Source organism: Saccopteryx leptura, chromosome 2 (genome assembly GCF_036850995.1).
Source record: "Saccopteryx leptura isolate mSacLep1 chromosome 2, mSacLep1_pri_phased_curated, whole genome shotgun sequence".
Classification (NCBI taxonomy): Eukaryota; Metazoa; Chordata; class Mammalia; order Chiroptera; family Emballonuridae; genus Saccopteryx; species Saccopteryx leptura.
The window spans coordinates 80,765,826-80,790,103 of record NC_089504.1 but is presented as its reverse complement, the minus strand read 5'-3'; the positions used below and the strand labels follow the sequence as shown (position 1 = coordinate 80,790,103).

Below are 24,278 nucleotides of genomic sequence, written 5' to 3'. Positions count from 1 at the left end.
AAGTTACAACTGACATTCAGTATTAGTTTCAGATATACAGCATAGTGGTCATTTATATAACCTATGAATTGATTCTCCCAATAAGTCTAGTACTCATCTGATACCATGTAGTTATTACATAGTTATTGACTATATTCTCTATGCTGTATTTTACATCCCCAAGACGATTTTATGACTGCCAATTTGTACTTTTTTTTATGCAGTGAGAGGAGGGGAAGCAGAGACAGACTTCTTCATGCACTCTGACCAGGATCCACCTGGCAAGCCCACGAGGGGACGATGCTTTGCCCATCTTGGGCATTGCTCTGTTGCTTATCAACTGATCTCTTCTTAGCACCTGAGGTGGAGGCCATGGAGCCATCCTCAGCTCCCGGGGCCAACTCGCTCCAATCAAGCTATGGCTGCAGGAGGAGAGAGAGAGAGAGAGAGAGAGAGAGAGAAGTGAGAGGGGAACAGGTGGAGAAGCAGATAGGCACTTCCCTTGTGTGCTGTGACCAGGAATCGAACCCGGGGCATCCACGGGCCGGGTCGATGCTCTACCACTGGGCCAACTGATTAGGGCCAATTTGTACTTCTTAATCCCTTTACTTTTCATATATTTCTCTTTTTTATTTTCCTACCTTTTTTTTTCTGCCCTTTGTGGTTCAGTGTCAGTGAGACCACCAGTGAAATATTAAGTATAAAAATTTCTGATTTTAAAGGGAATAACTCTAATAATTCCCCATTTAAAATGTTGTTTTTGTGGGATTTCAATAGCCACCTTTTGTTTTTAAGAAAGTTATCTCCTAGTCTTGTTTGGTTGGGAGTTCTATATTTTTACTTTTAAAAATCATACATAGATTTTGATTAAAAATTTTTTTTAGTGATTTGAGAGAGAGAGATAGGTATCAACTCATTGTTCCACTTAGTTGTTCCATTTAGTTGTACACTCATTGATTGCTTCTCCTACATGCCATGACCAGGGGTTGAACCTTGACCTCAGTGCACTGGGAGGATGCTTTATCCACTGAACCACCAGGCAGGGCCATAGAGTTTTAGTTTATCAGATAATTTTTCTACCATCTCCTGAGATGAACAGATGTTTTTTCCCTTCTTTAATCTGTAAATGTACTTAACAAGCATTTTTGTTGTGCTAAACTACTCTTGAATATTTGAGATAAAACAAATTTGGTCTTGCTCTTATTAGGGCCTTTTTTCCTGGCAATCATAATTGGATTAATTCTTCTAATATATAATTAATCAATTTTATATATGTATTCTTGCATGAAAATGATCTGCATTTTTCTCTCTTCTTTTTTTTTTTTTTCTTTTTTCTTTTCCTCGCAAGTTTTGTTACTTTGATAATATTTGCCACAGAAAGTGAGAAATGTTTTCTCTTTTCCATCTTTTGGAAGAGTTTCTGTGAGACTGAAAAGGTTTTCTTCTAGAACTTGCTTGTAAAAACTTGTAGGCCCCTCATCATTTTTTTGGTAGGAATATTTTTAACTATTTACTTGACTCAAGAGAGGATTAGTTTTTATTTTTATTTTTTTTCTTTGTCAGCTTTAATAAATCATATTAGCCTAAGTATTTACTTTCTAATTTGATTGGCACAAAAAATATTTATAACATTCTTATTGTTTAATTTCTGCTGTACTTGCTGGTGTTATTTGTTCTTCCCATTGGTATTTTTGGAAAATTTTTATTAGGTTTTTAAAAAAATCTTTATAATTTTTTGAGTTTGTTATGCAATTGTTTTTCCAAATTTTCTAATTTTTAGTCTTTTTTTCAAATCTAAGTATTAAAGGTTAAAATTTTTTCTCTAAGTACCGTTTAAGTATACTCCGCAAAAGTATGATATATAATGTTTCTTTTATTCAATATGATGAATTAAAAATGTTTTAATAGAAATATATGGAGTTTGTTTTTAATTTAAAAGGTTTTTTGTTTTGTTTTGTTTTATTTTTTTACTTCTGTTTAATTGTATTGCTACAATGTTTTGAATTCATTTTTCTTCCTAAAATCCTCTGGAAGTTCTTTTAGTGAAAGTCTCCTATTAATTTTTGATATATATAAAAATTTTGACTGTTGTCCCATTATGGAAATTGTTTTTGCTAATTATATATTTCTAGGTTGACATTTACTTTTCACATTTTGAAAAAAAAATGTGAAGTCTGATGTAATTCTGATTCAGGGTTATACTAGGAAATGTTTAGCAACTACCTCTTGGAGGAATTCCTGGTTTTTAGATTTTACTTATTTCTGTGGTATAAATAAATACTCTCTTCATGTTATGCCTGTCATTGCAGAGTTGGGAAGAGATGAACAATAGCACACAATTATGAAGTATTTCTATCATCCTGATTAATAAACATAAATAATTACCTAGAGTACAGATAACTTGGAAATAATGAGTTTATCTATGAACCTCTGCTTTTAATATTTTTCTACTCGTACATTTATATCATGTAACTTTTAATAATAGTCTTGTTTAAAAATCTGGGTCATAGAATTCTTGAAAATTTAACAATCGGCTCTTATGTGCTTATATTAGCTAACTGTAATATACCACTCATTTACATGTTTGCTTTCAATAGATAATCTCTTGTTTCTTACTGATTTTACAATCCTTTCGTCTTTAGAGTTCTTCACTTTTAGTACAGTGTGTCTAGGAGTAAATTCCTTTTAATTTATATATATATATATATTAATATTGTACTTACTCTTTCTGTAGTTTCATGATATTTATCATTTTAGAAAATTCTCAGCTGTTATATTATCTCTATATTTTTCTGAGTCTCTAGTTAGATATTTTTATTTTTATTGTTATTTTTATTTATGCAATAGATTTATTGAACTTTTATTTGCCAGGCACTGTTTTTCATCTCATATTTTTAACTACTCTGTTGTGATTAGTAATATACATTGAAGATTGACTATTCTCTGTGAGTAAATACTATTTATCAATCCTTATTGTCATGTATTATTAAAAGAGAGGGCTCGAGTGATCTGGCCTATATGTTTTAAAGCTTTTTAAGGAAAATAGAAATTGTACAAAGCTAAATATACATAAACCTAGAAAGAGAATAGATATTAGTTTAAGTTTCTAGTTTCAAACCTCAAAAGTAATCAAATTTACTTGAAACTACAAAGTGTTCTAAATACAATTTACTGTTAATAGTACTTAATTGTAATTTAGAATGGAATCCCTAGCAGGTCGAGGAATAGTATATAAATAGGAGCATTTTAAATGAGGTTGGGTTCTGAAACAAAAGTAGTTATAGTACAGATCACATAGATGAAACTAGTCATTTGAGAAGGCATTTTAAAGCTTTGTCTACTTGGAATATTATTTTGTAAAATATTGAATATTTTTTCCAATTGGTGCTTTATAATTAAAATTTATGTTTACATGTAGATGCATTACGTCAATATATTTTTTTTATTTTTATTTTTTTACAGAGACAGAGAGAGAGTCAGAAAGAGGGATAGACAGGGACAGACAGACAGGAACAGAGAGATGAGAAGCATCAATCATTAGTTTTTCGTTGCATATTGCGACACCTTAAGTTGTTTATTGATTGCTTTCTCATATGTGCCCTGACCGTGGGCCTTCAGCAGACCGAGAAACCCCTTGCTGGAACCAGCGACCTTGAGTCCAAGCTGGTGAGCTTTTGCTCAAACCAGATGAGCCTGCGCTCAAGCTGGCGACCTTGGGGTCTCGAACCTGGGTCCTCGGTATCCCAGTCCGTCGCTCTATCCACTGTACCACCGCCTGTTCAGGCACTTCAATATATTTTTAATATTAAAGAAAATATTAATTGGATTTACTTTTAATGCTTTTGGACAGTAGTTTAGGGGAATGGAAATTTAACTATTACTCTGTTCACTCCAGAACTGAAATAAATTTAGTTGTACCCTTTTCTCAATTGAAAGTATGATTTATTTTCTTCATCTTTTTAATAGAAGTACAATGAATAAAACTCAAAATTTAATCTAAGTATCCTAAGCTAAATCTGTAGTGTAGAGTTTGATTGTAGTTTGCTCAGGAAAGAAAAAAGATAACATTCGTACTACATCAGAAAGGAAATTGAAATTATTTTTATAATAGACAAACATAGTTGAATAATTTCATTATTTTTCTAATGCAAAATATATTCCACAAAAATCTCTGAAGTTCAAATGGGTAAAACCAAAGTGGGTAGAATAACAATGGAATACTATGTGACTATGGAAAAGAAGAAAATCTTACCTTTTGCACTGGCATGGATGGACCTGGAGATTATTATGCTAAGTGAAATAAGCCAGGCAGAGAAAGAAAAATATCATATGATCTTGCTTATATGTGGAATCTAATGAACATGGTGAACTGAGGAACAAAATAGAGACAGAGGTGGGGTCATGGGGAGCCATGGGACACCCTTCAGAGGGAAGTGGGATGAGGAGACAGTATCAGAGAGGGTGAATGGATTAGTGAAATTATATATACATAACACATAGATGCAGATAACAAGATAGCAAGGGGGAGGGGGCCAAGGAGGTGTAATGGGGGACACATGGTTGGGGGTGAGGGTGTTATTTTGAGTGGGACACTTGAATCCATGTAAACACAATAAATTAAAGTTAATTTGAAAAAGTGGGTAAAATAGAAAATATATTTGAGAGGTTGAAGAAATTTATATCAAAATAATGCACATGTATGGTTTAAAAGAATTAAATAGCAAAGAATAGTTAGTGTTTAGCAAAAACTAAAAATCTATATTGTATTCTAAAGACCCAATCTTCTTCCCACTTCTTGGAAGGAAACACTTTGTTCCTTATTGATTGATTAATTTTTTTAAAAGTTCTAGGGTTACTGCCAGAAGTTTCCAAACTATATGCCTATGCTACATAAGAATCTAGCTCATTTCCTTCATCCCCCTTTCCTCTCAATATAACACCATTTTTAATTCTTGTCTTGGATATAACTTGTTCTTTAAACAAAGAAACTCTGTTCTTGTTCTACCAACCATGGACAGTTTCTCGTCATTCTCAAATTTGTAAGCTAAAGGTACCCTAGAGGTCTTTCTCTTCTCCATTTCTGTTTCTACCTTCTCTGTTATTCAGACATTTACTTTTGCATTGTCACAGTTGATAACATTGTTTTATGTAATACACATTTTAAGTTTTATGTGCTTAATACACATTTTAAGTTTTATGTGCTTTTCTGTAGTAGCAGTAACAGTAGTAATTAAAAGTACATATAGATAGTTTTGTCTATGTGCCAAGCACATTACATATATTATACATGTTATAATATATACATATTATACACACAAGTATTTTATATATATTAAACTTAACTTAATCATCAAATTGACCTTGATAATAGTATAAGTAAGTGATAGGGTCTCCATTTTACTGACAGGGAAATTTAAATTACTTAGCAAGTGGTTGAGCTGAGTAATTTCTAAAAGTTGAAAATTAATAAACATTGTTTATGGTTATGACTAGTTAAATTGTTTATTCACAGCTAAGATGGGTACTGTTATATTTTCTTTCTTGTACAGCCATTTATTTTGTCACTTTAAAAATTATTTATTGCCTCCTTATTTTTGTGCTAAATTTCTTAAATTTCCTCATTCCAAATACCTCTCATGTAAGAGCCTCTAGTTTTAACAGTGACCTCTCCCCCATGTCAGCCTTTAGGAGGTAATCATTTATTTTATTTGATCACTAAAGTTTTTGTCATTGCAAATTATATAGTGTGACAGATTATATACACTGATTTTGAAAGCCTTTATGTGATAAGATGTATCTTATAGTTTTGTGATATTCTTTAAAAGAATTGGCAATATCATGTTCCTGAGGGACATTATATGAAAGGTTGATTTTCCAATAAGCCGTCTAACTACAACTGTTTTAATGTCTGTCAAGTTTAAAATATTTATTTGATAACAAAAGACTCAAAGTTTAAGTCACTTGAGAAAAGAAAGATCCTGTGACCATTTGACACCTACCAAAAAGTTGTACCCCCTCTACTGGAACTAAAAGAACTTGATGTAGTTCTGCCTAGACTTGCAGTAAGTTCAGCGGTGTTCTTTTAAAGTTATTAAGCCTTTCCCTTCCCCTTTCTACTCATCATTCTTTCATTTGCAGCTCATATTATGTTGGCAAGGTTGGCAGATGGTTTTGAAACTAATCGACCTGATAGAAGTAATGGTTTTCAACCTTTTTGTACTTTGGGACTGGTGATCCTGCTGGCCAGAAACGGAAACACACAATGAATAAAGTTTTTTTCTTAACCGCATATAACAGTGTAACATGGTACAAGCTGGTACTTGATTTCTAAACTCCACATATATGATGTATTGAATACTACATAAGTTTGGCAGATGCTTTTTTATCTATTGCGCATGACTTGTTAATGCTCTGCACAGTGCAAAAAGTTGTTCAAACAAGCCTGCAAGTTCCAAAGATATCTAAGACAACTTCAGTAGTATTTTCATCATTGATACAGGCTGATAAGTGGCAATCACCCTGAGCATAAGCAAATTTGACTAAGATCATTGGGCCTATAATCTTTATGCAATGTCAAGGAGTAAACTCTTTTTGCAGACAGGCACAATATTACTGGTGGACTGGCAGTTGTCTATAGAAACACTGGTCCACGGTTGAAAAACACTGGTTTAGGGTATGTGTATTAGAGCCAGACAACCTGGGCTTGACTCTCAGTTCTATCACTAATTACATGTGTGACTTTGGTTACAGTGGTTTCTGTGAATTTGTCTTTTCATTTTAAAATGTGGCTAATTGATACTTCACCAAATTGTTATAAAACTCCTACATAATTGTCTGGACTAGTATGTATTCTGCCGCCACCAGCCCACAGTGCAGTAGTCCTCTAAATGGCCTTTCATTTCTCACCCTCTACCCATTCCATTCTCCCTACCACACTGCTACTAGATGATCTTCCTAAAATGAATAGTAGTTCATATTGACTTCCTCCTTAAAGTCCTCAAGTGGGTGTCCTTTGCTTCTGAGATGTAACTGTTCTTTGTACATGTTATTAAGGCCAATTTGTCTTAAAGAATTGTAAGAACTCACAGCTAAGTATGGCTGAGGAGAATCTGTTATTATTGTCTAGATTCTCTCCTTGAATGATGAACATCATTTTTTATCCTCTTTCATGTTACTTATTGGTTCATGCTTAACTGATAGGATGATTGCTGCATCTTTCATCACTGTGTGCAATGTAGACTTACCTGTATTTAGGTAGGTGTAGTTGTATTTGCATGGGCTCTTTTGTACAGATCAGGCAAATTGAGGAATTTGAGGATGTGATTCTTCAATTCCTTAAAATTGTGGGCTGCCCCTCCCTGGTCAGTCCAAGAAATGGATATATATATATATATTATATATCCATATATATATATCTCCTGCCTCAAGTTGTGTGGGGTGTATTGCAGCACTTTTTCTAATTTCCTGGTTATGTCACTTTAAAAGAGTACATTATTTTAAAAAATCAAAACAAGTAAAACCCTTCAAAGCATTATGTTCTATAACAGCAGACTTTTTCTTTCTTGTATGTGTTTAAATAGTGCATTTAAAAAAAATTATTTCTATTCACAGGCCATTTAGATTGTTATTGAATGAAAGACCCATTGCTGTTCTCAAGTGCCTTTTCTTTTCCACTTATGTACTGTTCTTCTAGTTCCTACCCATTGACTAATCAATAAATGTTAAGTTTTGGGTCGTGTTGCTTCTACCCTTGGTGTTTAAATAAATTTGGTTCATATTTCTATGTGTCCGACCAATTGTTGTTGAAATAACATCTGCTTCATAATATTAGTGTCTTATAATATTAATTTTAAATAAGACACTTATAGTATAAAGTCAAATGGTGCTAAAAAGCTCTTAAAAATCATGAGTAGTCTACTCTGTCTACCCTTCCCCCAAACACACACAGACACACACACTCAACCATTTCTAATTGTATGGGCATTTCTTCTGATATTTGCCTAGCTATATTGAAATATTTATAAATCACTATCCCTTATTAATTTTATGCCTTTTATGTAGATAAGATTAATTTTTAATTTGTAAATTTAAGAAATTTTAAATTCAAGAAACTTCACCTCTTTTAGCTAATTTTGAAAAGAAGATTGTAGATCTTCTTTAAATCAGAATGAACTTGATAAACTTTTCCTTAGAATTTGAGCCCTAAATATACAGTTAAGGGCCTTATTTTAAAGCATATATGTTGGTGAAATTTGTTTCTTTTATTTTCTCCCTTATATTTGATATTATACTGTTTTCATATTTATATATCTATTTCTAGTTTCTCAGAATGAGTACTAAGTGTATATCTCCTCCACCCCAATCCCCTTTCTTCTCCTTTTGGGAATAATCAATGCAATAAAGGCTGTCAGTTCCTTTGAGCATATATTTTCCTGTGCTTCTAAATGTTTTTAATATGAAATGCTCTTTTCATTGTTTTCCTTTGGCTGATTTTTTTCTCTTTATTTTAATAATTTTATTAGAGTATGATTAATCTATATAACCTAGTCAAACATTTTTAAAGGAATTTTAAAGTTTATTTTAAAATCTTTTCAGTGGTCTATAGGCAGATAAAAATTGTAACCTTTATTCAGGAAATGAAAGTTCTATATAATTATTAAATCAAGTTTGTGAATTGTTTTAATTTCCTCATATCTCTGATCATCTTATTATATCTATTTTTTTAAGATTTTTATTTTATTTATTTTTTGTATTTTTCTGAAGTTGGAAACAGAGAGGCAGTCAGACTCCCGCATGCGCCTGGCCGGGATCCACCTGGCATGCCCACCAGGGGGCGATACTCTGCCCATCTGGGGCGTTGCTCTGTTGCAACCAGAGCCATTCTAGCGCCTGAGGCAGAGGCCACAGAGCCATCCCCAGTGCCCAGGCAAACTTTGCTCCAATGGATCCTTGGCTGCGGGAGGGGAAGAGAGAGATAGAGACCAAGGAGACAGGGAGGGGGTGGAGAAGCAGATGGGCGCCTCTCCTGTGTGCCCTGGCCGGGAATCGAACCCGGGACTCCTGCACACCAGGCTGACCCTCTACCACTGAGCCAACCGGCCAGAGCCTTATATCTGTCTGTTTTTGGTAAAGATGTATTGATTTCTCATTTCAGTGAAACATTTTCAAGTTTTTTGTTTTTTATAGCCCTGGCTGGTTGGCTCAGCGGTAGAGCATTGGCCTGGTGTACAAAGTCCCAGGGTTCGATTCACACAGGAGAGATAACCATCTGCTTCTCCACCCCTTCCCCATCCTCTCCCCCTTCTCTCTCTCTCTCTCTCTCTCTTCCTCTTCCTGTCCCCCAGCCATGGCTCAAATGGCTCCAGCATGTTGGCTCAGAGCACTGAGGATGGCTCCATGACCTGCCTCAGGCTATAAATTAGTTTGGTTGCTGAGCAACAGAGCAGGTCCCAGATGGGCAGTGCATTGCCCATAGAGGGTTTGTTGGATGGGTCCTGGTCCAGGCACATGTGGGAGTCTGTCTGTGTCCCTGCCTCCCACTTAATAAAACAAAATAATAGCTTTTTAAAAATATTTTAATACCTTTGGCTTTATATAATTTAACTTTTAAAATTTTTATGCTGTCTGGTCCTCTTAACCTTGAATTCTACATTGTGTGATATTAATATAGCACTCATGCTTTCTTTTGGGGGCACTTAGCTGATATTTCTTGGCTCATTGCCCGGTTTTAAACTTTCTTTCAGTCATTTGATTTCAAATGTTTCTACTGTCTGTGTATGACCTTTTCCTGACAGTCTGCCTTTTAGTGGGGGATTCACCCTTCTTTTTTATCCTAATTAGTGATACTTGATTTTATTACTTTATACCTTGTTCATTATTTATATTTGTGTCTTTTTTTTTCAATTTTTGTAATTTTTATTATACTTTTATTTCCTGGTTTCCTCGTGTTTATGGGGAAGTACTATACTTTTCCATTTTATCATTGTCTACCTTCCCTTTTAACTTCTTATAAACCGGTTTTCCTCTATTTTAACATGAAAAATGATACCAATGTTTTCCCTCACCTTGACACTCATTAATCTTCTTCTCTAACATTTCTAAATTTCTATGGAGATAATTCAGCTTTTTAAAAGCATTATTTACAGTTTTCATACTTTATTATATTAGTTTCAGGTGTACACCACTGATTACACATTATGTAACTTACTAAGTGATCATCCCAATGAGTCTCAAACCCATCTGAGAAATTCAGTTTTTTAGGTCAGGATTTCTGTTAGACTTTTCTGTATCTGGAATTTATATTAAGCATTTATCTTACATATTCCATGTAGTTTATTATTCATTAAGATTTAATTCTGTATAGAGGGCAAGGTACATCGCACCCCTGTTTCGTCTTCTCTCCGTCTTCCCACACATAAAGCTCTCTTTTCTGATTCAGACTGCTTGGTTAAAATTCCTTCTCAAGTTCTTTCCTTAGATGGGGCAGTGGGCGATGTGCTCTTTGAATCCTTAAATTTTGGCAAATAACTTCTTTCACACTGAGTGTATATGTAGGATGTTTGAGTTGTACTGCTTTTTTTCCTGGCAGTCTACACATTACTTTTATTGTTATTATTAGTCCAATATTACAAATCATAAGTGTAATGTTAATTTGATTCTTGTAACTGGTAAGATTTTCTTTTTATCCTTAAAGTTTAGGAATTTTAGCGAATGGTTTTTTTTGCATGTGACTTATTAGTCCTTGCTGTTCCTCTATCTTTCCCTTCTCTTCCTTCTGGAGATTCTTCTGGAACCTTTCCTATGGTTGGTGTATTAGTTAGATTGTCTCAATCTGTTTTTTAAGTTTACTTTCTTTTTTTTCCAATTTATTTTATTGATTTTAGAGAGAGGGACAGACAAAAACATTGTTCTATTTCTTTGTGCCTGACTAGGGATCAAACTGGCAACCTCTGCATATTGGGATGATGCTCTAACAACCATCCGAGCTTTGAGGCCAGTGCAAGCCTATTTTCTTTTGCCATTATAATTTTCAAATCATTGTATTTTTATTTTATCCTTTGAGTTTTCTTCCAGTTGATTCTTCATGCCACCAGTTATAGTCCATCTTCTTCTTTATCTGCTGAATTGTTCAGCTTGAGCATTTTACTTTTTAAATTTTAATTTATCTTTTAATCTGTATAAATCAGTGATACTAGTTTTTGGCCATGATATTTCATCTGTGTTCTTGAGAAGATCTGTTAGGTCTGTTCTCTCCTACATTCTCCCACCCTTAGGTATGTCAGCTGGAGTTCAGGTTGAGCTGTTATGGGACCTTAGGTTGTTGTATCCTGTAAATGATGAAAAGCACAGGCATCTCAGCCTGCACTGTAGTAACAGACATGTTGTGTATTTTATAGCCTGAGGACTCTCTGCCTTTCTTCTGGTCTTGCATTCCCCGGCCTTGGGAGGAGAGGGTAGTCTCCCCTCTACTGAGTGCCTCTTGAACACCTTTGGGGCCAGGGAGGCTGGCCACGCTGGTGCAGTTATCTGTGTGCAGAGCTCTTCTGGGTCTTGCTTGGAGCCCAGAACAAAGCAGTCCTGAGCCAGTCCTCTCTGAAGGTGACTATAATTTCATGGCCACATTCTTCAGGCCCTGCTTACTCCCAGCTGGTACCCAAGCTGACTGGTTCAAGATAGGTAAATAGATTGAATTTGGGATTGAAGTGGGGGACGTAAGTCAAGTTGAAGATTCATTGTTTCCCCCAGATTCTACTTTTTTATACTTTTTTATAGCCTCAGATGATATTTTATCCTTCTGTGATATTTGTGAAGTGTTTAATGAAGTTACAGAAGAGACTTCTATTTTGAAGGCCAGTCTTTAGCTATCATAGTTTTCCTAACTTCTTTATATGCATAAGCTCTTGGACTACACTACAATTTCTAGGAAGTGTTCCTTTTTTTTTTGTTTTTTTGGAAGTGTTCTTTTAAGATGTACCATGAACAAATAAACTCTTTTAGGAGAGTTTATTGTTTTGGGATAAATAAACCTTCTAGAAGAGTTTATTTATCTATATGCAAATTTCACTGAACTGAAAATCTTCCACAAGGCAGAAACCAATTAAAGTAGGACAGAAGCCAAAATTTAAAAGGTAGGTATAGGAAGAAACAGGAGCTAGAAAATCATCTTTGAGTTATCAGTAGTACTAGGAAGAAGACATGGTGATAACATGGAAATTAAAAATCACATATAATCAGAAAATCTTATTCTGATGAATTGTTACACCATTCTCTTAGGCCTGGGGTTGCTAAAAAATAGTATTAAAAGAGATTATACAGCTTGACCAGGGCATAGCACACTGGATAAAGCAATGGCCTGGGATGGTGAGGACCCAAGTTCAAAACACCAAGGTCACTGGCTTGGGCACAGGGTCATGTGGCTTGAGCGCAGGCACGCCAGCTGGCACATCTTATCGTAGACATGAACCCATGGTTGCTGGCTTGGCTGGAGCTCCCCAAGGCACATATGAGAAAACAATCAAAAAAAAGAAAAGGAAAGAAAGAAAGAGAGATTATACATTAAAGGGGCCCATTCTGATCCAGAAACTTAAAATAAGGAAGCATTCAGTAAAATCTGGGTAGATAAAAAAAAAAAGCTCTATCCTATATTCACAGGTTGTAAAGTTAATACAAATACATGTATATTTATATTTAAACAGTTATTTGCCTTAAATATTTGAGATTTGAATTATGCACACATGCTCTCCCTAATATCGATATTTATTTTGTCTTAATCAGCCTCAGGCAAAGAGCATTTGAATTATACAACAGGTGTGAACTTCACATTGAATGGTAATTAGTCTGTGATGCTTAGTGGAATTTAATGTTGAGATTAAGAGTTCAGTAAAAATATTTAAAAGCCAGTGACTTAATCCTCAATATAGAAGGGATAGATAGGTTGAGATTCAGTGAAAGCTTTTACTCTATTTCAGTAATAATTTGATTTCTGACTTGGTAAGCCTTTGTTTTGAATTTATTACACGTGTGAATATGGAGTCAGGTGACATATATTTTTACTTTCATCGCTCATAGAAAATGTAACCCTATGAAAAGGAACTATTTTCTCATCTTTTTGTTATTTTCTAAATTTTTATTTGCCTGAACTGTTATTTCATGTGTTTCCCTTTTTAGCTCTGAATTGTGTTAACTTAAAAAAAAGCTTTCTGGTAAAGTGGAAGGAACAAGAATGGTTGGGGCACCTGCTTGTAACCAAGATTTGTTGGGTGGGTGAAACGGTGGTGGTGGGCATTCAAACCTAGCCTAGCCCAACATGGGGAGTAAAAAGTTATAAAATTTCTGGAGTTCTATACTTAACGTCATATGTATGTAATTAACTTGAAAACTTGAACTTTCTATGACACAAGAATTTGTGTCATATACCACTATGTACTTTGTGTTAAGAATACCAGTTTGTACTATGAAAGGATTTTACAAATAAATCATGGAAAAATCCCTATAGAAGTCTTTTATTTTTGTTGGTACTGAAATATTAGTTTTTTAATGCTTAAAATTAGAATATATGTTGGTAGGTTAAAATTAATATATTTTATAAGTTACATTTATAAAAATATGTGTAATACTTCATAAGGTTGAAATTAAACAGTATTGCTTGGGTGTTTAAAGTCATATTTAGAATACTGGTTGCAAATTGCCAAAATTCAATGAGTCAACAGACCAGTTTAACAACAACAAAAGAAACTCAAGGATATTAGATTTCAAAATGTTCTTCCTGAATTTAGTTTTTTCATTATATTTTATTTTAATTATTCCTAGTATTGCTTAACATGACAGGAAATGTCTTGTAATAGAATTTATATAATAATGTAGTTTCAGTAATATGAATACTATCTTACTATCTTTAGTGTTCTGCTTTCAAATCTCAGATTAAGATGTTTTGTAAGGAATTATCTAATTTGATGCATAAAAGCATGTCTTTGCTTTGTAACTTTATCCATTTTAGAATTTTTAAACCAAATGCTCACTTGAGAAAAATAAATGCAATAATTGGTATGTGTAATTTTGTTCTTGAGTAAGTAAGACAAAAATTGTAAAAGGAAAAAATACATATTCCCACTAACACAGAACAATAATTTTTCATTGTATTATTTCCTAATGCATATTCGTATATGTGCTTTTCATCCCATAGACCCAATAAGTAGATTGTTCATATTACTGAGAAGCATAACCCTTGCCTACTATCTTTTTTTGTGTCATGCTAGATATTTAAGGAATAGAGGATTGGTTTACATATCTTTGACCTTAAGTGGGTGATTTAAAAGTAAAACATAATAACCAAACCTGATGATGTAAATTCCAGTTGCAATTTGAACATTTATTTGTCTTTGGTTCCATTAGAAGGTGGAGGTAAGCTAGAAAGAGCTCTTCTCTTAGTATTGCTATGGATTTTTGCATGTCCAGGGTTTACTTCTGTTTCTTATTCTTATTATTAATGATAAAGTTTCCCAGATATGGTTAAGGAGGGGCTTAGATTTTGTGCCTAGATGGAAAGGTTATATATTTTATTTTGAGGTATTTGTATGAGTGAAAAAAAATGGTAACACATTTAAAATGAAATAGCAATGAATTCTTTTCTTATGATCAGACAGTAATAATTGATAAAGATTTTTCATTCTTTTGATGACTAATAGGTGAAATCTTTGTTCTGTTAGGGTTCTTTTTTGTTTTCTTTGCTAGTGGATATGAGACATATTCCTTAAGTGCTGAAGTTTGGACAGCAAAAAATACTTGCTTTTTATGTCAAATTGAGAATAATTTTATTTCGATGGAGGGGTTCTTGTGATTCTTTATATTTAAAAGGCCATTTCAAACTTAATATTATCTGCCTCACTATGTGACCCTGGGCTATTTTTCTACCTCTGCCTCAAAGATGCTTCTCCCCAAATATACCGTATTTCCCCAAGTATAAGATGATCCCATGTATAAGATGCACATTAATTTTGGGGCCTGAAATTTGAAAAAAAAGTATTACATAAAGTTATTGAACTCAAGTTTTATTCATTGTAAAATTTATACAACTCCTCATCACTGTCAAACTTTCATCCGTTAGCTTGTCCTCATCTGTCTGATGACAAATCACTGTCTTCATATATTGCCTCATCCTCAGTTTCATCTATGAAAATGCAAACAAAAAACCCTACAACCACTACAAAAGATGACCCAGCTTTTAGACCCTATTTTTTTGAGAAAAAGGTGCATCTTATACATGGGGAAATATGGTAATCTGTACTTTGATCCCTCATAGTTTTCATTCATTCTAGTCTCTGGTCTCCAAGTACTTTTTAATACTTCTCTTTTTAGTATTATTTGCTTCTCCTTACGGACCTAATTCAGGTGTTAATTTTCTACAAATTTCTGAATTATTCTTTTCCCCATACCCCCAGCAGAATTACTCATCTCCTGCTTTTTGTTGCCATAGCACTATATAGGTAGCTCTTTCAGCAACTGTGAAACATAGGTATGTCACAGTTATTGAGAGTGGGTATGTGGAAGTCTTGCCATCTGCACTAACATGGATGGGCCTAGAGGGTACTGCACTGAGAGAAATAAGTCAGGCAGAGAAAGACGAATACCATATGTTATATGTGGAATCTAAAAAGCAAAACAGACAAGCAAGCAGAACAGACACACACTCATGGATACAAAGAACATTTGATGATTGCCAGAGGGGAAGATTATTGGGGGAATGTTTGAAAAGGTGAAGAGATTAAAAAGTACAAATTGGTAGTTACAGAATAGTCATGAGGATGTAGTACAGCATAGTCAATATTCTTGTGATAACTGTGTATGGTGTTAGATAGGTAGTAGATTTATCAGGGCGATCACTTTAAGTTATATAAGTATCTAATTACTGGGTTGTACACCTGATACTAATATAATGTTATACATCAACTGCAATTTAAGATTAAAAATTTTTTTTTTAAGTGGGGCCATATGTTATCCATTCTTGTATCTTCCAGAAAAAGCATTTGCTGAATTGACATGTTTAGAATGCTCTGTTTCTCATGATTAGGAAATCAGCTTGCCTCATTAAATTCCTTGATCCATAGTAGCCCTCATTCACCATGTTTTTCACATACCCTATTTCCACCTGTTATAGTGTGGTTATTGGTCTCCACTAAAATTTCTTTGAGAGCAATAAAGAGGGATCACTTTATGCAGATGAAATGCAAGGCAAGTGGCCTTTGACTCTGTTGTTCTTTGGCTTTGAGTTTCATTTCTTCTCCCCTTTTTGCAGGACCCTAATAGGAGTGTTCATACCAGCAGCAGCAGCAGCTGTAGCAGCAGCAGCAGTAGCAGCAGCAGCAGCAGCAGCAGTAGCAGCAGCAGCAGCAGCAGCAGCAGCAGCTGTAGCAGCAGCAGCAGCAGCAGCAGTAGCAGCAGCAGCAGTACCAGTTTTTCAAAGCCTCACAAATTAATGAAGGAGCACAAGGAAAAACCTTCTAAAGACTCCAGAGAACATAAAAGTGCCTTCAAAGAACCTTCCAGGGATCACAACAAATCTTCCAAAGAATCCTCTAAGAAACCCAAAGAAAACAAACCACTGAAAGAAGAAAAAATAGTTCCTAAGATGGCCTTCAAGGAACCGAAACCCATGTCAAAAGAGCCAAAACCAGACAGTAACTTACTCACTATCACCAGTGGACAGCAAGATAAGAAGGCTCCTAGTAAAAGGCCCCCCATTTCAGATTCTGAAGAACTCTCAGCCAAAAAAAGGAAAAAGAGTAGCTCAGAGGCTTTATTTAAAAGTTTTTCTAGTGCGCCACCACTGATACTCACTTGTTCTGCTGACAAAAAACAGATAAAGGACAAATCTCATGTCAAAATGGGAAAGGTCAAAATTGAGAGTGAGACGTCAGAGAAGAAGAAATCAACTTTACCGCCGTTTGATGATATCGTGGACCCCAATGATTCCGACGCGGAGGAGAATATGTCCTCCAAATCTGATGTGAGTAGTCTTGTTGGCTTCCCTCCCTTCCCACCTTAGTTTTCAGATTTTATTTCTAATAGCTTCAAGATAAAGAATGAAGGAAGAAAATGATAGTTGAATCAGAACATAGTAGCATGGAAGTGCCTAGAAATGAATTTCCTTAGCTAATAGAAGGAAGTGAAATCATTAAGAGATCTGCAGATTTTTAGGCTATGATTTAAATTGTTATAGAAAGATATATTTCACAGTGTAATAGTGGGTTGTTTGAATGGCAGCAGAAAAACTTTAGATGCTCATTAGAGCTGTTACTGTGCTTTTCAGTGATTCTGATTTAGGAAAGTAAGAAGAATGTAGTAAAACTTGAATATAAAGAATAATAAATTTAAAAGAGAAACTTAAAAAAATAGAGTGCAGCTATAATATTGATCTTTTTGATTAACAGGATGAAGTAATTTGTTTACATAAATAAAAAGCTGGTGATAGTATTTTTTAAACAGTTTTATCTAGGCAAAATTGTGTAACAATATATTATACATATATAATTTGATAAATTTTAACATACACACATGTGCCTATGAAACCAGGTGACAGTATTTTGAAAATAAAAAATTTAATTTTTTTTCATTGTATAGCCACTAATTTAACAGTATAATTGTACTGCCCTTACCAGTTTTTTGGTAATAGTAGTAATGCTTTTATTGTCATCTTCATTATAAATTTTTTCTGATGAGTAGGATTATTTTTTGTGGGTATCTAAAAGACTATCTAATAATCTAATAACCCCTATAATGTTACCTGATGTTGAGGTTTAAACTTATAATTACAGATGTCTCAGAGTTAGATGGGATTTTCAAGTTATCTATTCTAATCTACTAATGTAAGACATCTTATGCTTTAGTGACAAGACTTAGTAATTAAGTCAATATTATTTCTGGAGAATAGAATATGAACATTATTTATTAATGTTTCCAATTGTCTAGTTATCTGGGTAACTAGACAATTAGAAGATAATGTGAGGAGGAGATAATTTTAGTTATCACTTCCTCACATTCCCTCTTTCTCTAACTTTGGCCTTCTACCATTACTTATCAGTCAAGCTCAGTCCCAATAATCTTCTCTCTTTGACTTGTTAATATTTCTAGATATGGTCAAGGAAAATTCCTAGCTGAAAATTGCTGGCAGTTTTAGAATACTACTTCTTTTTCTGTTCTGGGGGGTCGCTTCACCAATGTTCCTAGTTCAAATGTTGGCAAGGGTTAGGGGGTGTTTGTTATTAGCAGATTCTGTCTCATGCATTTGCACTGTTTTGGGTTGAAATCCAGCCAGGGTGAGGACATGGCATCAATATTGATCTCTAGTCATCCAGAGACCACTTCCTTTCCCCCCGCTCTCTATAGCTAATTTTGAAATTTCAATGTAAGGTTTTTATTAGGAACAGAGTAACATATAAAACACTAGAGATTGAGCAATTCATTCCAGTGTTTGGTAAAGGCTTTATAACGGTAGTTTGTGAAATGGAGATGAGAACTAATGGGTTTGTTCCAATATTTCAAGCATTTATTGAACTTGTTCTTAAGGCAGATGCTACTTGGAATTATTTTGTGTGTGTTTGACTTTTATTTCAGATCACCCTGAAATGTTCATTGATGCAGTTGGGGTATGATTAGTCTATCAAGATTGTCACGTTTAGCAACTTTGTTCTGACAAGTTGTGATTCTTCTAGAACAGAGGTTTTTAAATTAGGGGTTGTGATTCTCTGGTGAGCCATGTATTCAATTTAGCATGTCATCACCAGTATTTTTAAAAAGTCAGAATACATTGTGATTAATATGGATAAATAATGGTTTGTGAAATTTTTATTTCAGAGGGTGTATCATTTCTTATAATAGGTCATGATCAAAAATTTTAAAGGCATCTTTCTTGAATGTTTGCTGATTTATAAGAAGACCAATGGCATTTATAAAGCAATATTGAATGCTCTTTCAACATGAAGGTATCACAAATAACCTTTCTTTTTAGATAATTTTGTGAATTCCCATTTTTGTTTGCCTCTTACTCTCTCCCTTTTATATATAATTTACAAGGTATGGCTTTTCTTTTCATAAACTTTATGTCCAATTTCATATATTTATTCAAAGCAATACCTTTAAAAATCTTCTAGAGTGTAGAGTTAAAATTATAATCCCTCATGGTAACTAGTGAATTTTAAAAAAAGGATTCATGACACATTAGAGCCCCATATATCCAGTGATCATAACAAATGTTTCTGTAATATGCATATTATTACAGAGAGACTAAAGACTTTTGGGTATTATTTGGATATCCAACCCAACAACTATACTTTCCTTACCAGTTTTCTGATAGTAGTAATTCTTTTATTGTTGCTGCTTTTAGTTTAATTCTCTAAATGTAGTTGGTGAAACAGAAAAGAACTGACACCAGTAGTTTCAAGTAAGCCAGTGCCCAAAATACTTTTCTATGAGCAAAGGAAAATAAAATAGGGCTGAAATTTCCTTTATTTAGTAGGTAAGATAGCCTTTGTTTGGCCTTTTTACTACCTGGTGTCCCTCCTGTGGGCAAGACTGAAGGAACTAAAAGGAAACAATTGTAATGGAGAGTCCTTAGCAATCCTAAACCTCCCCTGGCCAGTAACTGCTTTGGTGGTAGCTTGGAGCAGGGGACACCGTTCCCATTGTCCTGATGGTATGTCTGCATTTGAGTAAGTGTGATCAGATAACCTGATCTCTATAAAGTCTTTCCCAGCTTCATTATTTAAATATCTGCCAGATTTATGTTCATTTGTGAGGGATGGGGTGATAGATAATTTTAGACACAGTAGGTGGAAATCATGGACATTGGAAACAGAAGAAAGACACAAAAAATAATTGGAAGAGTGTGAAGAATTTGAAGGGGCTAGGGTAAAAAGATTACTTACCTGGTATGTCTGCGAAGAAAGCACCTTGCCTTGGTACAAGTTAGTTGCAATTAAAAGGAAGAACTTTTTAAAGAAGGTTTTTTATAAATTAGATTCAGGTTTTCTATAAAAATAAAAATGAGGGCTATTGAGATTAATAAGCTTAAATTGTTGATTCATGTTTTTTTTCATTGTTGTTGTTTTGCTTAAGATTTTTATATATTTTGTAAATGAGAATAGAAAAAGAGACTACATCCATGGTTTGTATTCCTGAATGTTTTTGTGGGATCACTTACTTGTTAGTAAGTGTTTTCGTAGGTAGGTTGATAGGTACGTAGGCAGTCAGGTAGTGAAGTAATCAAGTATTTAGGAGTCTGTTCTCTGGTGTCAGACAGACTGGTCGTGTTTTGAATCCCACCTGTATCTATGACCTTGGGCAAATGGTTTAATTTTCTCTATTTCTATTTCTGTGTGTGTGGGTGTGGGTATGTGTGTGTGAAATGAAGATTATAATAGTATTTACTTTGTAAGATCATTGTGAAAATTGTCAGTCTTGGTGTAAAGCATCAGTACACTACTCCAAAAATGTGTGTTAGCCATTGTCATGTGTTATTTGACTCTGGAAACATTTCTAACCTAAAGCATTGAAATATTTTTTGATACTTAAAAATACTGCAGAATTCTCTTGTCTTTTTTTAAGTATGAGGTTTATATGTTTTAAATGGAAAACAGTAATTGAAATATATGTCATGTTGCTCTGAATTTTGTCTTGAGGACTTTGATATTGCTACACTGTGGGAAAAACACAGGGCAAAGACACTTTTTAAAATATTTTTATTCAATAATGTAAAGTTATTTTTAATTAAAGAATAATTGATAAACAATATTGCGTTAGCTTCAGGTATACAACAATGATTTGACATTTATAAGCCTTCTGAAGTGATCACAAGTAGTGATCACAACCATCTATCACCATACAAAGTTATCGCAATATTATTGACTATATTTCTAATGCTGTGCATATCCCCATGACTTTTATAACAATAACTTTGTATCTCTTAATCCTCTTCATTTTTTTATCCATCTCTCCACTGCCCAACCCATTGGAAAAAATAAGTTTGTCCTGTGTATCTATGAGTCTATTTTGTTTATTTTAGTTTTTTAGATTCTAGATAGAAGTGAAATAATACAATATTTGTCTTTCTCTGACTTATTTCGCTTAGCTTAATACCCTCTAGGTCCATCCATATTGTTGTAAATGGCAAGATTTTTATGCAGGCATTCTGGGAGTTTTGGGACCCGAAAGCTCACCACCCATTGTGAGTTGTTGGCTTTGTGCAGGAAAGAATTCAAATGCAAGCCAGCATAGAGTTTAAAGAGAAAGTGAGTTTATTAGAGAAGTGGTGAGACAGAGAGTAGGCTGCTCCGCGGGCAGAGCAGCACTCAGTTAGCAGAATTTGCTTCCTTTATTGAGGTTCATTTAATCAGGGTGGGAGGGGTAGGGTATTTAAGAAGGGGAAGGAATATTCAGGACCTTCCCTGGAAAAGGGTGGAGATTTCTCAGAGTAGCTATGTTGGCCATTTTGTGTCCTTATATGAGCTTTCTGTTTCTAAGCATGGTGGTTTGGGGTGTGTCATTTAGAAGCTAATAAATTACAATAAATATATAATAAGGTTAGAGGTTACCTAGTTGCCGTGTTGGGTCACGCTTGTCTCTGCTGGTCTTAAGCCATGAATCTGGTAGTCTTGCTGGTCTTTTTTTTTTTTTTTTTTTTTTAACAGAGACAGAGAGAAAGTCAGAGAGAGGGATAGGTAGGGACAGACAGACAGGAACAGAGAGAGATGAGAAGCATCAATCATTAGTTTTTTGTTGCAACACTTTACTTGTTCATTGATTGCTTTCTTATATGTACCTTGACTGTGGGCCTTCAGTAGACCAAGTAACCCCTTGCTCAAGCCAGCAACCTTGGGTCCAAGCTGGTGAGCTTTGTTCAAACCAGATGAGCCCACGCTCAAGCTGGCGACCTTGGGGTCTCGAACCTGGGTCCTCTGCATCCCAGTCCGACCCTCTATCCACTGTGCCACCGCCTAGTCAGGCCATCTTGCTGGTCTTAAGCCATAAATCTGGTGGTCTTACTTTCTTGTTGAGGGTTCCTATAGCTTTTGTCAATTGTACTAAGAAATGATTTACCTTTGGGTTACTATTATGACTGAAAGAATAATTTTTCAATATATTTTTTAATTCCTGAAATGTTTCTCATTTTATAAAGAAATCTAATATTGTTAGATGAACGTCTATTTATAATTTTCCCTTAGAGACTATGGGAGGTTGGTGGGGAGTACAGGTAGGGAAACAGAAGGACTGTTTTATAGTGGGTGAGCGTTTAGCAAACAAAAGAAATATAATAAAGGTATGATTTTGCTATGCACATAAATGTTACTGTTAAGAACATTTTGGGCCCTGGCCAGTTGGTTCAGCAGTAGAGTATCAGCCTGGTATATGGAAGTCCTGGGTTTGATTCCTAGTCAGGGTACACGGGAGAAGTGGCCACCTGCTCTCTACCTCTTTCCTTCCCCTCCCCCTTCTCTCTCTCTCTCTCTCTCTCTCTCTCTTTCTCTCTCTTTTCTCCTCCCACAGCCATGGCTCAAGTGATTTGAGCAAGCTGGCCCAGGTTGCTGAGGATGGCTCAATGGCCTCACTTTAGGTGCTAAAATATTGTAGCTCAGTTGCCAAGCAACCAAGCAGTGCTGCTAGATGGGCAGAACATTGCCCAATAGAGGGCTTGCTGGGTGGGTCCCAATCAGGGCGCATGCAGAGTCTATCTCTCTGCCTTCCTGCTTCTCACTTAATAAAATAATAATAATAATAATAATAATAATAATAATAATAATATTTTGCACTAAAGAATCCAGATAATTCCCTTTAGAATAAAGCTTTTGGTTTAGGAATTCTTTTTTTGTGTCAATAGTGGTCACTTATTGAAAGTGTCGGTTAGTAGTGGTGACATTAACTAGGAGCTAGAAAAGAGTAAGGATCTGCATGTATCAACATCAACCAAAAGTTTGTAATTGTGATTTGTAGTAAACTGTTTTATACTTTAACTGACAATAAAAAAAGAACCCAAATACCTTCCACTTCTCCTGTAATTTCCTAGTTTTTATTTTTCATATAACTCTGCTTCTCTATTGAGTTGATTTTGTTTTGTGATATGAGGAAGTTTGGTATCATAGCAGAGAAGGAGGAATAAAACAGTAAAAGAAGACTGAAGTAACCATTTATGATCAGTTTCGTTTATGGTAGTAATTTCCTTATCGTTGCCTTCACTTTTTTCCCTTGCTTTGTAGACATTTAATTGTAATTTAAAAGTGCGGAAATTAAAAGTTTTAATTATCTTTCCTTGAAAATGGGCAGATTACATTTGGGAAAATGTTTCATACTACAATCTACAATGTGAGAAATGAGATTGTAATCACGTCTTTTGATAGTTTTGGTTTACTGAAGTGCTTACTTAGGTAAAATCTTCTCTTCCGACTAGGAGCATTTTTCCCAAGGTTAGGTGGTAGTTCGGATCCAGGATAAAGACTTCAAACCACCTTAGCAGAAGTTTCTTTTGAACAGAAAAAAAAAAAAAAAAAAAGAAGGAGAAGGAAAAAGAAACTTCCCTTCTTTTGTTGTGCTTCATTTCCTCCCGCCCCACCCTGTTCCTTGCCCTGCTCAAACTGTCTGGAGCTGGCAGTAAATGTCCCGCTGTTGAAGCATTGGCCTTAGGTTTTTATATGATGGAAGGTTGTCGCAGTCAGAGAAGAAGGTCTTTATTGTGTTTTCAAAGTGGCTTTTTAATGACTTGTAATTCCAGCACATGTAAGAGCTGTAAAGTCTGTAAGTAGGGTGAGTGAGCAGCTGGAGAGGCCATTCATTAAAAGGCTGCCCCGGCTCTCCAAGGGGGGCACTCATTTTGGACTCCTGTTCTTTGTATTTTATAACTGGAGGTAAAAATACCTGAAGAGTTGCAATTCTTCCCCCTGGTAGATTCACCTCATGTGGCACATTAAGTAAACTATTGGAAAAAAGTTACCTTTGTTGGGTGCATGGAGAAACTTCACCTGACTTTGTTGCTTTTGTTTGGTTTTTGTGTTAGATGTTATCAGCAGTTGCAGTCAAGCCAATAAATAGTGCATTTATTCAGCCACATTTCTGGCTTATTTTTTTAAAAAAATTTGAAGCAGTTAAAAGGGAGATTGTTTTTTCTTTTTAAGCAGAGTTACAGGGTTTTTCCTTTTCCTTGTTTGGGTACCATACTAAATCCAAATGTTTTTTCAGTTTTTAAATTAAATAATTATTTAGACGTCTTAGGTAGCTGAGGGTCATGAACAGACAGGGGGCCCTAGCACCGCAGAGTT

The 24,278-nt window shown here is 34.7% G+C and overlaps 1 protein-coding gene across 3 annotated transcripts in view; it reads left to right on the top strand.

Annotated features, from left to right (window-relative positions):
- The window catches only part of MLLT3 (MLLT3 super elongation complex subunit), a 295,635-nt gene that overhangs the window by 196,854 nt on the left and 74,503 nt on the right, over positions 1–24,278 (top strand). For all 3 annotated transcript variants that reach the window (XM_066368259.1, XM_066368260.1, XM_066368262.1), the window contains exon 5: positions 16,271–16,981. In XM_066368259.1, coding sequence (XP_066224356.1) covers positions 16,271–16,981 — 711 coding nt within the window. The remainder of the gene's footprint in view (positions 1–16,270; positions 16,982–24,278) is intronic.